At 48.3% G+C, this 17,322-nt stretch overlaps 7 protein-coding genes across 7 annotated transcripts; 3 read left to right on the top strand and 4 right to left on the bottom strand.

Annotated features, from left to right (window-relative positions):
- Nucleotides 1-648: 648 nt before the first annotated feature.
- NUU61_005782 (RPEL repeat-containing protein) lies at nucleotides 649-1,223 on the top strand (the record flags this gene model as incomplete). The annotated part of the gene is made up of 2 exons (XM_056656364.1): nucleotides 649-782; nucleotides 851-1,223. 2 exons carry the CDS (start codon nucleotides 649-651, stop codon nucleotides 1,221-1,223), a joined length of 507 nt encoding a protein of 168 aa, XP_056511977.1.
- Nucleotides 1,224-1,605: 382 nt separating this feature from the next.
- Nucleotides 1,606-2,534, bottom strand: NUU61_005783 (translin family protein; the record flags this gene model as incomplete). The annotated part of the gene is made up of 2 exons (XM_056656365.1): nucleotides 1,606-2,275; nucleotides 2,335-2,534. The coding sequence occupies 2 exons, from the start codon at nucleotides 2,532-2,534 to the stop codon at nucleotides 1,606-1,608; spliced, it is 870 nt and encodes a 289-aa protein (XP_056511978.1).
- Nucleotides 2,535-2,718: 184 nt separating this feature from the next.
- Nucleotides 2,719-5,465, bottom strand: NUU61_005784 (beta-mannosidase; the record flags this gene model as incomplete). Its single annotated transcript, XM_056656366.1, has 5 exons — nucleotides 2,719-3,504; nucleotides 3,560-3,795; nucleotides 3,850-4,280; nucleotides 4,339-5,292; nucleotides 5,344-5,465. 5 exons carry the CDS (start codon nucleotides 5,463-5,465, stop codon nucleotides 2,719-2,721), a joined length of 2,529 nt encoding a protein of 842 aa, XP_056511979.1.
- A 779-nt stretch (nucleotides 5,466-6,244) lies between these two features.
- On the bottom strand, nucleotides 6,245-6,586 carry NUU61_005785 (uncharacterized protein; the record flags this gene model as incomplete). The annotated part of the gene is made up of 1 exon (XM_056656367.1): nucleotides 6,245-6,586. One exon carries the CDS (start codon nucleotides 6,584-6,586, stop codon nucleotides 6,245-6,247), a length of 342 nt encoding a protein of 113 aa, XP_056511980.1.
- A 1,898-nt stretch (nucleotides 6,587-8,484) lies between these two features.
- On the top strand, nucleotides 8,485-9,279 carry NUU61_005786 (uncharacterized protein; the record flags this gene model as incomplete). The annotated part of the gene is made up of 2 exons (XM_056656368.1): nucleotides 8,485-8,744; nucleotides 8,796-9,279. 2 exons carry the CDS (start codon nucleotides 8,485-8,487, stop codon nucleotides 9,277-9,279), a joined length of 744 nt encoding a protein of 247 aa, XP_056511981.1.
- Nucleotides 9,280-12,520: 3,241 nt separating this feature from the next.
- Nucleotides 12,521-13,032, top strand: NUU61_005787 (uncharacterized protein; the record flags this gene model as incomplete). Its single annotated transcript, XM_056656369.1, has 2 exons — nucleotides 12,521-12,837; nucleotides 12,891-13,032. The coding sequence occupies 2 exons, from the start codon at nucleotides 12,521-12,523 to the stop codon at nucleotides 13,030-13,032; spliced, it is 459 nt and encodes a 152-aa protein (XP_056511982.1).
- A 2,484-nt stretch (nucleotides 13,033-15,516) lies between these two features.
- On the bottom strand, nucleotides 15,517-15,813 carry NUU61_005788 (uncharacterized protein; the record flags this gene model as incomplete). The annotated part of the gene is made up of 1 exon (XM_056656370.1): nucleotides 15,517-15,813. One exon carries the CDS (start codon nucleotides 15,811-15,813, stop codon nucleotides 15,517-15,519), a length of 297 nt encoding a protein of 98 aa, XP_056511983.1.
- Nucleotides 15,814-17,322: the final 1,509 nt, after the last annotated feature.

Consider the following 17,322-nt stretch of genomic DNA (forward strand, 5'->3'; position numbering starts at 1 on the left):
GGACTCCATCTCTCCCGTGATCTAACGCATGATGACTCCACCGGGGTTTTCCCACAGGAGAGAGTCTCAGATCTCAGACCCTATCTGATCGAACACCCCAGACATGACATATGGCATGACCTCTGGAGGATCCGATTTGCGGCTTGCGCGCATAGATTTGACCTTGCACCCTCCCCACCCTTCCCTTGGATCGGAGATCAAGAATCGGCTGCGAACAGCTCCGCTGCTATGGTACGGAAAGGATATGGATTTCGATCTACGTGACTTTGCCTTTGTAGGAATGAAGATTCATGAACATTTCCAAGTTTCTATGGTCGAGTGTAGAGTATACAAGACTTAAGTAGAAGAGTATACCAGCCGCTGACCCTCGCTTCGTTCGGGTGGCTAAGAGTAAGGGGGGCTTCTATTAAGAGAATATTTGTTTAAAAGGAAAAACTATCCAGGTCGAATTCGAGGGTTCACATAATAGTTTGCGCAAATTCCCATATTCTTCTATTCTTCTATTATAAACAAGTAGTACACGGATGATGTTCATTGGATGTTTTCCCCGCGTGTCCCGTGGAACATCACTTGACTTCGCTTTCTCTTCCCTGCATCTTCCTTTTTTCTTCTCTCTATCCACCGACCTACATCGCTACATTATTTACCATGTCTGTCGACGAAACGCCCCTCACTGCCTCGGCCCACGAGCGCCGCAACTCCCTGGAGAAGCATCTGCAGACTCGCCCAGACATGCAGGACCTCAAGAATCGCCATATCCTGCTGGACACTAACGTGGCGCCGTATATGCCCCATTTCATCAGAATCATTATTTTGGTTTCTTATGATCGACTACTAATTCTGGTCCCAGAGCCCTCCAAGCCACCCGCCAGGACCTCGCCCGCCAGCGCGCTTCGGACAACCTGAAGAAGAACCTGGAAAAGAGACCTGGAAGGGACGAGCTGGTGGAGCGTATATACCCCTTTTCTTTTGATCCTTTTCTTTCTGCGTCTATTCTCTTCTGCTTGATTCGCAGAGATGGGATCAAGTATCTGGCACTAACGAGCTCAGGAAACATCCTGCCCGCCACGAACGCCGCCCCGGCCCTACAGGCTCATGCGCGAGAACTGGAAAAACAAATGCTGGCAGACAACTTGGAGCACAGAATTCAGAATCGCCCGCAGCCCGAGGATCTCATTTCGCAGGGCATTTTATCCGAGGATGAAGATCCGCGCTCGGCATGATTCTCCTACTTTTTTATTCTACTCCGCTGTGGGGAGCTCCCCCACACAGCTCCTCCGGCCCCTCTGATATGAGATATGGGTGACACGAGGGTTTATGAGAAACACGGCGTTTTCTTATCTTTTTTTTCTTATCTTTTTCTTTTCGTTTCTTACGGCCGGAGGATTGACTCGTCTCGAGCACTTCCGGTCTCCACGCTCGTTTAGTGCGGATGGTGATGTCACCGTGACGCCTCTACTCTATCAATACTCTATCCAATACGACTGTCAATATTTTGTGAATACTTTTTTTTTCATTACTGAAACGATTATTGTAAATGCATCGAGTATGATAGTAAACAGTGTAGAGCATTTAATCTTGTATAATTGCCATCCCGATCAAGAACTAATGGGTTTCCACCTCCATCGACACTGACAGATCCGGCGTCCATCCGCTCGGCCGCTCACTCCCACGCACAAGGATCCCATAAGCCGCCCGCTCCACCTTCTCCACGCTGGTCTGCATCACCTCCAGCTTTTTGGAGAGGTCGCGGAGCATGTTGTGTCGGCGCGGCACGCTGAGCGACTCGAAGCGCGCCCGCATGGTACGGAGATCCACCACGATGCCGGCCTGTGCGGGCGCAAGCACGGGGACTGACGTAGAAGAAGCATCAGAGGCCTCGGGGCCAGCAGTCGATGTTGACTGTGTGGTGGCCGACGCGTTCCCTGAACTCAGGGCCATCACGGCGAACCGCATCATCTCACCCGTGAGATCGAACAATCCCATCAAATAGTCCTCCTCGGAAACGAGAATCTCGCCCGGTAGCCACGCGGTCACTTCTGCATGGCTGATCAGGGTCTGTGTGCGTAGGTAGTGGTCGAACGCGAGCGCTTCGATGAACTCCTGGATGCCCGGGCTGATTTGGCGCTGATACCGCCACGCCTTGATTTCCGTGAGCTCTGGCACGAGAGACTCGAAGAGCGCGCGGATCTGGTCAAAGCGGGTCTGGTTTTCTTGGGCAATTTTGTTGGGCGGGGGTTGGTTGAGCGTGCGCACGCGTTGGAGGGCGAAGATGCTGGCATGTCAGTCAGTTTAGAGGCTCTATTCAGTCGAGTCTCTTAGATGCAGACGTACACCTTCTTGCTGAGGGCTGTGATGTCTCGACTTGTCTTGATGATCCGCTCACGTCGATCGTGGTGCTCGTCCAGTTCGTCGCGGAAAGTTTCGAAAATCGATTGGACTGACGGCCCCGTCGAGTCGTGGGCGCTCATAGTGGCATCAGATTTGGGGTGCAGACCGAGAGGCTGTCCTTCCCAGGAGCGTTTGGTGCCCATCGAAAGAAGTCCAGGAAGTGGGAGAGAGATAGAGAAATTGAGAGAGAAGATAAGATAAAGCCGGGGTGGATCGTTTACGCTGGGCTAGGCATCTAGAAATCATCTCACTTGAACTTGAACATATATCGATTTTCATATACATATATATAAATATATATATATTTCGATTAAGAAACTCACTCGACTACAGCACAGAATTCTTGCCCAAATGACGGTATTTCACCGGTTGCTCACCCAGCCCCTTAACAGTCACGATCTGCTCGTCCCCTGGGACAATATCCATCGCGTTGTCACTAAACTGCACCCCATCCTGCTCCTCGAAGACCAGACACTTGACAGGATTGCGTGCATTGATGATCAAGAATGTCTCACTTAACCCCCGCCGCAACTGAATGTCGAGCTTTCGCCCTGTCAGGTTCAGATACTTGAAAGGTTGAGGCCAGTCGACGTCTCGCGCCACGATTTGGTTGCCCACCCACAGTCTGGCAGCTAAGACATGCGGCTCGGGCACGGAAAAATGGTCGATCACTCCATCCGTGATAATATTGGTCGTACCATTCGCCGTGATGGCGATGTCGTCGCGCACAATCGGCCGGCGGATATCCTGGCCCGTGTTGACGGACAGGAATCGCAGCTCGACGCGACCTTGAACAGTGTGCGCGCGGCTGCTGGAGATCCACAGCTCATAGCGACTGGCTCGTGGCGGTTGCGCATGCGCTACGCTCCAGTCGTGGTGCTCGCGCCGCACCCCGACAGCGATGGGGTTCAGCACCCGCTTCACAGCATAATAGGCGGGCTTAGGCTTCAGGAAATAATCGACAATGGCCCAGGAGATGGTCGGCCAGCAGTCATTTAGCTGCCACAGCAGTGCTCCTCCACAGTGTCGCTCGTCACCCCATTGTCGGCGCCAGCCCCGATACCCAAACATCATGGTTTCGGCCTGCACGACTTGCGTGAGGTAGACGTATGTCTGCACTTGTCAGGGTGTCTGTGCTATTGTCATACATAGAAGGTGGTTCTCATACCTCGAGGTCGGTGGCTGTCCGCAGGTTTTCTACAAGGTATGTCGCCAGGCGCCGTTCATGCCCATCTGCCTTGTTGTGAAAATCCAGTACATGCGACTGCGGGTACTTGTCTTCAGGGTTCTCGACAAAGTAGTCGATTGTGGACATATGTGGGAAGGACTCCATGCCGAACTCGCTGTTGAACCGTCCGCCGAGAGTGTCAAATATCTGATACTTCTCCTGTGTGCCATGCCAGACTAAATTGGGCGATCAGTGTCAGTCCCTTAACGTTTCACCAGGGGCATGCAAACCATTCCACTGATGCATATCCCCAACCGTGGGATCGGACGAGATTTTCCCATCTCCCCACGGACTTCCTGGATGATAGAACGTGCTAGGCGAGTGTTCGGCCACCACTTCCGGGAGCAGTTTCTCGTAGATGTAGCGGGCCGGGAAATCTGTCTGCAGCCAGCTGTCTGGGGTTTTATCCTCGTAATTGTAGGTCAGTCTTTCCGACTCCTGCACTTGATAGTCTTCGTTATTTCCGACGTAGATTACAATCGAGGGATGATGCCGCAAGCGCCGGACATTGTACACCGTCTCCTGGCGCACCGACTCTAGCATCGCAGGCCAGGTTGGGTAGTTACCGCACCCAAACATGAAGTCTTGCCAGACCAGCACTCCGAGTTCATCGCATGCCTCATAAAACGAGTCATCTTCGTAGATTCCACCGCCCCAGACTCTATGTAATAAACCTGCATTAGCGGCAGTCTATCATGGGAGAATAGGGCAAGTCATACCGGATCATCACCTGTCGTCCCGCTACCATGAGCTCGATCCATTTGCGGTACCGTTCTGCACTGATGGCTGGTAGCAAGCTATCAGCTGGGATCCAGCAAGAGCCTCCACAGAAGATGTCCATCCCGTTGACCCGGAAGAAGAAGGATTTGCCATGCTTGTCGGGCCTCTGAATAAGTTCTGCGTTGCGGATGCCAAACTTCTTGTAAGCGTGGTCTACCACCTCGTCATTGCACAGCAGTGTGGCGGTTATCTCATACAGAGTCTGTTCGCCGTAGCCATGCGGCCACCAAAGAACTGGGTGGTTGACTCGAAATGTCACCTGGGATGTCTTTTCCTCCTGGACGGGGATTTCTTGAGCTGCGATCTCATGGCCGCCCACACCCAAGCTAAAGCGGGCTGTGTACGGCCCGTCGACAACAGTGTCTAGTGTGGCAACTGCAGTGACCTCTGCAGTCTGGTAGTGCGCTGCCAGCTGGGTTTGGGGCCAGAGATCCGCTATCCGTGCAGTATAGACCTCAAGTCGTACAGCACGCCAAATGCCAGCCGTCATCAGAAAGGGACCCCAGTCCCAGCCCCAGTGATACTGCGCTTTGCGCACCGCCAGACGCGCCATATCTCCGTTGAACCCAACCCACTTGTGTCCTGGGTCCTGGTTCCGGAGCTCGCGTGCCCGGAGCAGCGCACAATCGAACTCAACCTCGAGCGTGTGTTCGCTGTCGGCCTCCAGCGAGGTGGTCACATCCACTCGATGGCCTATAAACATGTTGTCACTGTGCAGGATGATCTGACCATCTAGCTTTACCGTGGCAAAGGTGTCCAGCCCATCAAATACCAGCGCGATGGTGGCGCCTGCGGGAGTCGCCGGTTTTTGAAACGTCGTCCGGTAGACCCATGATTTCTCGTTGACCCAGCGGGCTTTCAATTCATTGAACCCGACAAATGGATCTTCGAGCCTAAGGTTATGAGATATCTGCTTCGTCGGACTATTGACAGCAATGCCTTACTTTTGGTTGGCGATCAGATCTTGCTGCACCACAGAGGGCACGGAAGGCACCGGCAGCCAGGTATCGGCGTCGCGGTCCTTGAAGAACCAGCCTGTCGATAGTGGCTGTGTAATGAGCGACATGGCAGAAAACAAAGAATGGTTGCCAGAGCTGCGACGACTTGGGGTTTGTATACATCGGCTTATCGATAAGCGCGGAGGGCCTCCGCTTCCCCACGCGCCTGCCGTTTTGGGAACGGAGGGGCACCCTTTCCTAATTGGGAAATATATCACATGATGTCATTCCATGGTGTCATGTGATTCATCTTTGCTTCTGTTGTCCTCTCACTGGCGTCGAGGATCTTGGTCAACTAGCAAAACAGTCAAGGAGCCAATCATTGGTGGTTTTCTGAAAAATCTTCGAGAATTGCCCAAACAGGTTCACGATACGACTTGTTTGTCCGAACTTGACGCTCCTCTATCGAGCTCGGAGACACCTTTGGTCTTGCAATATCAGGGCTGCCAACCGTCGAGGGCACGAGGCACCAGCTTCACCGGTTTAGTGTTTCTGGACATCTGCATTCGGATCTGCCTGGATGATGTTTATGTTAAACCGCCAACCCCCCGATGGCGCGCTAGATGTCTCGCTTCCAACCGAGCCAATAATCGCCTAGCTGTCGTTCGGAGCCAACAGCCACGAATCCTTCCGCTTCTGCCTTCAAATGTTCAAGCACCAGTGGAAAGTTGCTAGGTTTTGGACAGGCGTGGTGCCACACCTGACCAGGAGCGCAGGAAGTGTACTGAGTCCGAGGCCATGTGGTCGAAATCCACCCTCAGGTTTTTCCATACTCAACCGCCGGCTGTTCGACCTCCCCTTACAAGAGACCAGAATTTGAAAGCCAGGGGGGTTAAATAGCCCTAAACTATGGAGTTCCCGGGGTCTTCGGACCCATCACTGGAAACAGAAACGGTGCCCGTGAGCAGGTCTCGGCACCGGCGATGCCCTTCTCGGTGGCGTTGGGAGTGTCTAGTCGGACACGCCCGTGCCCCGCCGGGGTTAGGATAGCCGGTCTGCCCACGTTGAGAAGCCAAATTCCCTCATACTGCAGACGGGAGGCAAAGGCTTCGAGGCGCCATCGTTGCAGAGAACATTGATTGGGCTGGCATTTTGTAAACCCCATAGACTGCCGGGCCAAAGGATATTGTTGCGATGTCAAAGCACAAACACCCTGGAATGACCGGGTCATTGATCGACCTTGGTTCATCTTCCCCAAATGATCGTCTGGTTTTTTTTTCTGCGGGGCTCGTTTCAACTCACTGCTCATGCATTGGCGATAGATGTTCCACTGCTACTTGATCCAGTTATTCCGGGGAAATTACATCTCCCTGTTCAAATGAGCTGTGGCGTGTGAAGACCACGCGCAAGTGAGATTGGGCGGAGAGACTTTACAGCACCCCGGTCTCATGAGCGCGTGGCATCGGTCAGCACCAACAACGAAATCATTAGGTGATCTTCAAGCGAACTGAGCGGATCGAAGTCGATGGGCCCATAGACATCACGAACTCTGGAAATACCATCCTCGTAGACAGCAAGGTCTACTAGAATGGCTCCTTCTGGGTGAATAATTCGATTGACCGGTATATTTTGGCTCGCTAGGGTCTTGAAGAGGGACGGCTACTAGAACAACATCACCTAACCCCTTTTGCTCAATTTCGAACATTGGTTGATGGTTGATAGACCAAATGCGTACAGTCTATATTATCAGCATGTGCATAATCTGAAGTCCGCAGAAAACGCTACCTGCAACTTTCTGGTAGTTTGCTCCATGATTTCAATACTCCAACAGCCAAGGCTCTGTGCGACAAGCTTCTGAGCCCGGCGTTACTTGTTGACTCGTTTATACTATATCTGAGCCAGTATGATACAGGAAACTTCCAACTTGTGAACTACTGTTGTTGAACGTCGAGGTCATCTTAAGGTACATGAGGATCTCCAATGATCCCTATCGAGCAGGATAAGCTTTGGCTACTTACTATTGACTATAATTCCGCGAGCTCTTTGGAGTTAGGCAGCACGATATCTCATACTGCGGGTGTTAGGGATACGTATGCGGTATACATGATAGAGGGAGGACATGGATCCATGGGAAAAGACGCATTCCTGGGTGAAATACGTGTCTTATAGGGTCACAATATTCTCTCAAGGCTTTCTTGACAACGCAGAACAGTCTCACGATCGGTATTCCACCCATGCGATCAAGATGTTGGATTCAGCCAAGTACCTGTGCCTCCTCTACCTATCTCGAGGCGCTGTTCCCCACTAGTAGCTACCATCTTTAAGCTTTTAAAAGAATTTGCACATCCCCTGAACTTCAATTTGACCTTGCGGATAGAATGATTCATAACTGGGGCTGGTTGGTCACAATACATTGAAGCAACAAAATGCATCAATCCATCCACTCGTTCCACGCCGGCTTTTATGTTGCCTTCAGATTGTGCTATAAAAGGACATCGTTAGCTCTCGCAAGAATAAAATTTCAAGGTATTGGCTCGCCTCACCTCAACAGCTAAAAGATATGAACTAGCTCAAATTTTGAAGGGTTCAAAATCTTCACCATTTTGAAGGTTCTCGATGGACTCAATGGTCTCGCGAAGCCGGCCTCCGATCTTCCAGCCACATGAACAAGTACCGTTCCCGGTTCCATTCCAAGTTGCACAGTTTCCACATTTCCAGGCCATGGCTCTGCTTGATCTGATTGCGCTGAATAAGTTAAGATGAGAGTAGACAATGTTCAAGGGCAAATGAGATAGAAGGAAGGTTTATTTGGAGGAATAAATGAAGTTGAATCTCGAAGTAAATCATTCGGGGAATCAATCAAGCTTAAGTACCTATTGGCTTAAGTACCTATTGAGCAGAAAATACTCCAGCTTTTCGAGCCGAAAGCCAGACAATGAGCCATGGTCTGTGCGTGTGATAGGTCGCCATGGCGCTTAACTTGCTTTGATTATTCGTCAACAGGGTTGCAAAGACCCCTCAAAAGGAACCTCAGTACGTGAGGCCCATGCGCCCTTGTGAGACACGTGACTGTAGACCGACATTGTTCTCCCTCCCTCCGTGCTGTGCGAATCCATATTCATTTTCTTGCCGCCCAACGAGACTGAAATGATATACTCAACAGACAAAGAATGGCTTGAGAAATGCCGACCTGAAGCTTTGCCTGTTCCACCGTTTGACCGATATGTCTATATGCTTGAGGGCCATGTGGTAAAAAAAGGGCTGAAGCCTGGTGAGCTTGGCTTTGATGGCTATCAACCTGACGTATTGACGATTCCGCAACGTGATGAAAACGAATTACACACTCTGGAAATTGTTCGTCAGTACACGAATATTCCAGTACCGAAGCTTATATACGAAGGGAACGGGTAAGTCCTAACGATCTAAGTACGGTTGGAAGGTGTACCTAATGCGACTAGGTTCAATGTCTTTGAGCGAATCCCAGGCGTCACAATATTTGAAGGTCCGATTTGGGATTCTATTTCCCCTCGTCAACAAGAAGGGATCAAGCTCCAAGTGCAGAGTTATATCAAGGAGCTTGCAAAGATTCCAAACCACACTGGTGGTGTTCGATCGTTAAGTGCTTCTGGAGAGATTATTCACAACCAGCTTCCTCACCGTGGACCCTTTATATCCACGAATGATTTCCTCCGTTCATACGACCATGAAGATGTACCTCTAATCCATCAAATCAACCCTTCTAGTCTGCCAGTATTGTCACATATGGATTGGGATCTCTCAAACATTGTTTTGCATCCAAATATGGATGCAGTTGCGGGGGTGATTGATTGGGAAAGAGCGGCTTTCTTTCCAGAAGGCGGGCGAAGTATTCATCGCATGTGCCATCAGTGGCGTGGATGGGAGACCCTGTTCGACGATATTCAATTTCCAGTAGAGAATTGAGAAATTGCATACGGATTGGAAATACCAAATTGTACCTCGTTCAGCGTAAGCGATTTTATTCAGCTCTGCGAGCTTACCACACTTTGTTGTTTTTCTTCCCTTCCCTTTTCCTCTTTTCACTCAACTCCCCAGCCCCTCCGTCCAACAAGGAGAGACACCCAGCGGTCGTGCTTGACTCGAAGGGTCCAGGTAATCAGGGAGTGATTCCCAGCTGCATACCACTACCCAATGTGCACGACTGGTGGAAAACGCCCCAGACGTGCTTAAGCCTCCAGCCATCTACAGGTCATTCAAGTAGCGCTGCGACTCATTTGGTGGTCCTTGGTTCGGACTAATGCGAGCCGGCAAGGCTGCCTCGCAGCCAATCTGGAAGATTCTTAACTGGCAGGTGTGGGTACTGTAATCACCTCCCACTTAGTGGTCCGCAGGTACGCCAGAATGATTGTGTCAAACAAGGAGATATTCAGAATACGCTTGTAATCCTATGAAACGATCGTATGAGGGTCTCATCTGTAAAACTATCTGTGTATTCTAGCTGCTCTTTTCAATCTGATCATTCTGAACACGACCTTCCAAATCAGTAATCTTGCATAAAATGAAACATGATCATCAAGGTGCCGAATCTTCGCTATAGGAAATAGATTAAGACAAGACCGCCTCTTGCTTGAAAATCGTGAAGTTGAATGAAACAGCCACCGTACGATAACATGTCCTTGTTTCGGGTTAAATGGTACAAGCCCCAACCAATCATCAAGACCAGATCCAGAATCTTCTCTGTAGAAAGCATTGCCAAATAAACATGCTTCTCTTCACAATAGCATGTAGGTATCTTCGCCAGGCCGGCTGAAAGCGGCGAGCCAACTCAGGTCCCAGTAAGCCTCTGCGAACCAATGCTTCACAGGTCTTTGTCTCCTTTGCAGAGTCAATGAAGATGTATTTTGCATTCCAGATCATATCCTTTGTCTTGCGCTTGAAGTCGTACACTAGCAAGGCTATTGTAGGATAGACATTGTGCCAACAAGCAGAAATAAGACCATCAAAAACTTCATTGCGGTTAAGTTCTGGAAACTCCATTTCCCCAAATCGGCGATCCCATTCCGTGGCGCTGAGGATAATGTCGTCATAGGGTTCATGGCTATATACCATGAATTATAGAAGCGTCCCAACCGCAAACTGTTCAGTTCTGGCGGAAGAGAGACCGTATGTGCCTTTTAATGGTCCAGCAAGTATTGGTTTGGCCTGTGGAGGCAAGGTACCTTTAAGCGGCTGTCCAATAGTAGTGGCACGACCAAAATCAGCCAGCTTCAAGTTGAAGTTCCTATCAAGAAGACAGTTGCTTGTATGTAGGTTATTGTGATAGAAGCCCATTTTCTCTATATACTCAAGAGCAGAGGTGATTTGATGTATCCACCGAGCGATGAGAGCAGGATCCTCGTATTCCTTGACCCTGATAAGACGCCCATAAAAACCATTTGTTCTTGTCTCTCGCTCCTGGCGTTTATAGAAGCGAGGGGTGGTTGCCTTATGCGTGTAATATGATAGAAAAAGATAGTCTGGGAGTATGAGGAAACATTCAACAATATTCGCGCATCGATCCCGGCACTCATTAAGACGTTTGTAAAACGCGATTTCCTTGAGGAAAGGATGCTCTGCTGCCTTTTCTTCAGGGGGTTCGGTCGCGACGAACAGTTTTCACCACAATAGTTGGAGTGACATGGTAGATATAAGCGTCAAGTCCTCCGCCAACCCAGTTATGTTCCTCGAGAGCAGCAGCGTAATGAAAGCCCATGGCGAATTAAAACACATATAATGGTAGTCGTGGCCGTGCAAACTTTTGGCAAAGACGTACAGAGTTGATAACTCTTTCGGTGACGGCAAATAATGATCGGGTGTGAGAAGGGGTTGGGAGTGAGGGTAGAGCAGGAATGGAGAGAAGGGGGAAAGGGAGAACCTTGGGGAGATCGTCTTGCAAATAGGGTCTTATAGCACGCCTCTGCCGAGTAAGGGAGACAAGCACTCGCTACAGTACGATAGCCAACATATTCGTACAGTCTTAAAGGATAATTTCTTGTAGCCATCATTTTCGTACTACGGCATACGACGATCAGCTCCCGATATCGATACTGAACTAGCACTCCCAATTCAGGCACCAATTCGCAGGCCGCTAAGAAGAAAAGTTGCAACAACGTTGAGTTGTGTTTCTGGCGCATTTCTTCTTTCAACTGTTTACGAGCCCAGTTTGACCAGTATCGACAGCAAGTAAGCGCAAGCCAATGGGGCCCAAAGAAACTATGCCAGGCCTGAAATTTCTCGTCATAGGTTCATCGAAAATTAGTCGAAAATTAGTCGAAAATTCATCAAAGTATAGATTTATTTCTCAAGCAAAAGCAAATCAGAACATTCTCCCATCGTGTACAGGTCCCGAGAGGATCATTGTTTGTACCTGGTCTGGAACCTGGACGTAACATAGGACCATTGGTGACATGGTTGCTAAAGGAACGTACCCCGGAAATGAGGTAAATGCGTACTACGGGGATCTGCAATATACCTAGACTAGTTCGTGATAAACGGGAGTATATTGTACCAGCGTCGATGAGTTTGTTTGGTTAACCACGGTACTCATCTACTTGGCATGATGCTAAATACATAGGAAATATCCTAGGGACGCATGGGATCTCGACTTGGCCGAGACCATCTTATCGTAGGTCGCATGGAAGAGGGGATCTGGTACTTCATATAGAAAGAGATGTTAGTCTTCAAACAATGGCTAGGATATAAGGAAGTAGTATCCCTTAGGTCAACCCAACCCAGCACCTGTGTTTGCCATCCACGCTATATTTTCTGTCAATCATCCATATACTCAGTGCAATCCGTATATGGCGTGCCTTAACTTGTCCTTACTTCGCAAGATAAAAGACCTTCTATCCAAGCTCCGAGGTTCAGACAGAGAGCGCTGTTACTCGCCTACATGGTTGTGGGGACCCGATATCGAACTCCAAGAAGAAATTATCGTGCTTCCTGACTCTGAAGAGCTCGTGAAACTACAGTCCAAAGTAAGTAGTCAAAGCTTATCCTGCCCGATAGGGAACCATTGGAGGCCCTCATATTTTGATATAACCTCGACGTCAACTAATAATGGTTCACAAGTTGGAAGTTCCCTGTACTGACTCAGATATAGTATAAACAAGTCAACAATCAAGCCAATTTCCGTACTCATCCACAAACAACTTTGCATAGCGAAATGGACGCCTTTGATCTTGCCTTTGATCGTGCGGCCCGTCGTGGCGATGACATCCGTATCAAGTCCATTGAGGCTTGGTGTATGCATGAGGAGGATTGTGGCTATCATTGGGTAATTACCTATTCACATCCTACCGGGGGCTCGACGAGTGTGAGCCGGGAGATAAATGTCCCACCAAAGTGGATCACAGGAATTCCACGCGAAAAAGGTATCACTGCCATTGAATTTCCAGTCACGTCTTGGTGCCCGGACCTCGAAAGTCTCGCGTCTCGCGTATGTTTCCTCGAAGAACATCACTACAGCTGTGCTAATTTTGTGTAAGTTCGAACCAGGACTAGCATATGTAACACCAGCTCTAACATTCTTATAGGATTGCTCTACTCTGGGACCATAAGCGTTGCAAATACATTGAAGACCCAGATAATCAAATACGAAGTCTCGCGGATCGAATGACTAAACTTGAAGAAGAATTGTCAACTTTTCACGTCTCTGAATACCTCGAACCATTTTAAGTTCCCCGATCAAACATACAGTCAGACTTGGAAGTTAGGGTTATTATCTTTGCACCTGGAAAGGATCACGTGTTCCTGGTTGCAGGGTCGAAGGGCGACAGCCACGGAAACATCTGGGAATACCCTGGTTAGGCTATAGGGCAGAGTGACAACCCCATTTTGGATTGTGTTGCTCGTAAGTTTCGTGAGAAGACCCAACTGCATATCTCTGCTTTCATCAACTGTTTTTATGACAAGTGGCTGGAAGGAAACCGGCAAGTGGACAAGTATACATTCATTGCGGATGTGCATGAGAGCAAAAAACCTGAGGAACTGTTCACAAAGAAAGAGGTAATACTCAATGCGGCCGACTGCCGAAAAATTTGGTGGGCGAAGCGAAGGGATATAGAAAAGATGGATGAGGCTATGCTTTTCCCACAGAAGGATATCATACTACGCGCTTTTGACTTTGTGGAGCGTCAATAATGTGCAACCAAGTGTTATTCAGGTGCGTTGTCTCTCTATTCCCCTCCCTTCTCTCTCTCTCTCTTTCAGTCTCTCTTTCAGTCTCTCTTTCAGTCTCCCTTTCGCTCTCTCTCTCTCCCTTTTTTAATTTTGCATTCATCCTTGTTGATTCATTTTTGTTAATGTCAATGGTTTCTATTAATTTGACTTGATTCGATGTTCTAATAAATTTAACCTGCTCCGAGTCTGGCTGCAGGTCTGTGGTGAATGTAATATGTGCGAAGAACGATGAGGCTCTAGGCTGGACCTGGTCACTAGCTGATGCCGATAATTAGACATGCTAGCGTCAATTCTACGAGCGTGCTATCCGGGATGCTGCCGTTGGGTTGCCGGACTTTTTATGGCCCTACAGTCGTAAGATGTAAACGCTCCATACTCCTAACATTTTGGTCCCTGTTATATTCCATTGTTTAGTACTGTTCCCACCATTTGCATGGGCTTTTAGGGCGCGCTTGACCAACGAATTCGTCAACCTGCGCTCAGACAGACTGCTTTAGAGAATGTGTAGTCCATTGTTCAGGAATGTGCAAAACTAAAAAGGCACAATTGTACAGCTATTGTCACGGGCCACTCTCACGCGCTTGACCAGGTGGCTGGAGCTCTGGAGCATTAGCAGACAGGCTTCACCGATATATAATTATTGTAGAGCTGCCAGCTAAATTATTTGTAGGAACTTCGCTAATACACGAAGATGTCTTTCTACATAGGCTGTTCGAGATCTCTAAAAGTGCCTTAGAAAGAAAATCAGTAGGAAAAAGGGCTATTTGAAAATAGCCAAGAAAGGATAGAAGAATTTCCATGGTATACTCTGTTCAGTCATTCAAAGTACAAGACTTTCAGCATATTGGAGTGCTGAAAGCTGGGAGACTATTTATATTTATATCATAGGTTGCTTGTTAACGCCCACGATTTGCGTTCAACCCCTCCACGTAAACGCCGTACTAATACTAAAACTAATTATAGTAATCCAGGTTCTTTTCAATGTATCATTGGCTCACTGTAACTCCTTTTTCTTTTTTTCCTTTTGATTTGTCTGTCAGTTATTCTCTTCACAGAAATGGATGAGAGAAGGAGATTGCGTGATACATATTTGCGACAAGAATTTCTGGTTTTTTTGGATGTTTGAAAACGTTTTGACCGACTGTGACGATTTCCCACCCAGTCCCAGAATTTCGGAGTGGCAGCTTAGGCTTTGGGTCCTACTTTTTCATGAAATGATGTAGGATACCCTCCCGGCGCTATTCCTAGGAGTGTACTAATATGGCCGCAGCCACTGTGATACTATTGGTGACCATACTATGACAGAGCATGGGTGAGTATCTTAGGACTCTAGGCTGAATATCCTGTCGGTAGACTGACTTCAAATCTGAAATTCCAGTTACGAATTAATCCTCGCGAGGCGTCGGCGCGAAGACGAAATTTACGACTTCTATGATGTCCACCAAGCAGCTGATGATTGCTCGGGACTTGCCGTTCGCAATCCATCAAATTATCAGTGGCATGCAGTGGTATGAACCTTGAATCTATTTGATCCAGATAGATTTTTCTAATTTCATCGATAGAACCGACACTGGAATGCTAAGTGTCCCTGGAATATGAGAAGCCCCTATCCCGAAATTCCTCCAAAACCCAATCGTCTGCGGGGGAAACCTCTTCCGACCGTAGAAGAGATGGAGGGAATATCTCATGCTGAACTCTAACAATATGTACCCAAGGGTATCATTTGTTATCCAGCCACCCCCATAACTGCAGCATGGAGTCTCCTGCAACCAGGATGTTGTACCGATTTGGATGGCCGAGCAATTTTCGACTTCGAATTTTCGACTACTCTCTATATCTACAACCTCAAACAAACCCGATAGACCAGCATCAAATCAGATCGATAACTAGGTGTTCATTGGGAATCAATAGTTGTCGTGGAGGACAACGGACATATAGAGAGGGAAATATGATCACCCATATTTTCCTTTTGGCAGACATCTACACCACTTCTTGGGTACTTTTGATCCGGTGCATACGCGTCGGGGACCAAGAAAAGTGGCCCACGGGAATTGCAAAGAAACTGTTGCCCGGGTCGGCGATGCCCGCAAACGCATTGTACCAGGCCGCCAGCGCGGCCAGAATCCCCCAAAATCCACCGGCTTTTTGAACGGAGATATTGATAGTGCCGGTCGATTCGGCGTGAAGGTGAGCAATGCCGAGGAGGAGGTAATTCACGTCCAAGAAAAAGAACAGAAGAAATAGTGCGGTTGAGGACTTGAGGATGCACAAGAGCATGATCGTGGTAAAGATGAACCAGGCCTGGTCTATAGGTTAGAATGAAAGATGCCTCCAAGTGTTTTTTTTTTTTCATGGGTCAGGTATGAATAGTTTGACTGACCATTAGGAATAGCCCCATGAATGCTTCAGATGGAGAGTTGTCATTGCTGTTTTCTTTGGTGGGATTAGAAATGTCCGCGTTGGAGATCAGCGCAAATGCTATCCAGTAGCCGTCATACGAACAGCACGGATGCAGTCATTCAACGCGGAAGGGAATGGCTCATGCTAGGGCTCGGCGACGTCCGGTTCTTCCTCCCGGAGTCTCCGAATTATCCCGCCCAAGGATATTTTCCTGATACATGATGTTGATTGACCCGATCCCCTGCTAAGTTGTCGTGTCCTTCATTTGTTTCGTTGTAGAACAATGATTCAGGTTCCCTATAAGATCACTTACTGACATTGAGGTCTGGCTCGTCATGAACTTGTTTCCCCAGGTACAAACCCTATACTGTTGGTATTGTACTAAAGCAATATCAATAAGACCCGCGGAAAAGATGGGACTCCGCGGGGAGTAGAAGATAAACCCACTAGACAAGGTCCAAGAAAAAGAATCCGGTAGACCCAACAGGAAACGAGTGGCCTGGAAAAGGAAATTTCACGCGGACGATGATCACGAACCCGGGCCATAATATTCTGCTGGGATTGCGGTAATAAATGACCGTAACAGATCTCTGTCCACTGTGTCTTTGTTTAAATGTCGTAAGAGAGGGGGTTAAGTTCTTCTGAGAAGGTTTTGGATACTCCCTTTCGCATTGTCTCAGTAATGGGGAAGGGCGTAAAGATAAAAGTTAAGAGACGAAATTTATTTTAGCTATTTTTTAAGGCCAAACTGGTAACTAGACAAAGGATCAATATATCCGTGGATTGCTTTCGTACTAGATAGCGATTGGCAAAGGACGTTCTATAAAATCCCAGGTTGGAAACTCCCGGCTCTGATTGAGGATACGGCGATGTTATCTAATCGTACCTATACTAGATATTTCTATTCCACTGCCAGTATCCATGGATGCCTATTTCATGACACATTAAATCGGGTCGAGGATCCGTCGGAGGCTGCCGTGAGGGCCCAACACCCCACTTGATATTGGAATTGCATGAATTCGTGCTTGCTGTCATGAATTCATATATTAGTGAGTTCCGATTGTATCTGATTTATCTGATTTTTCTGGATTGGGGCATAAACACTTTGTGGCCAGTGTTTGGAGAGATTTATGCGTACAAAGTCCCCCTTAGCTAATTCATCCCCTGGATTTCTGACGACCCCCCGTATTCCCACCACATTCTCTTCTTTTCAAGTTACGTTGTATATTCCAGAAGATATATTATAAATAGTAAAGACCCAGCGAGGCACGACCGAGTCGAATCTTGAACCTTCCCAATCGAGTTTGGCGGGCTCTTGGCGTTGCGATGTCAGCTCGCAGCGAACATCATGACATGTTTACTTCGATTGATCCGCGAAAGAAAATC

The sequence above is a fragment of the Penicillium alfredii genome (assembly GCF_028826965.1).
Source record: "Penicillium alfredii strain IBT 34128 chromosome Unknown utg000007l_segment0_segment0, whole genome shotgun sequence".
NCBI lineage: Eukaryota > Fungi > Ascomycota > Eurotiomycetes > Eurotiales > Aspergillaceae > Penicillium > Penicillium alfredii.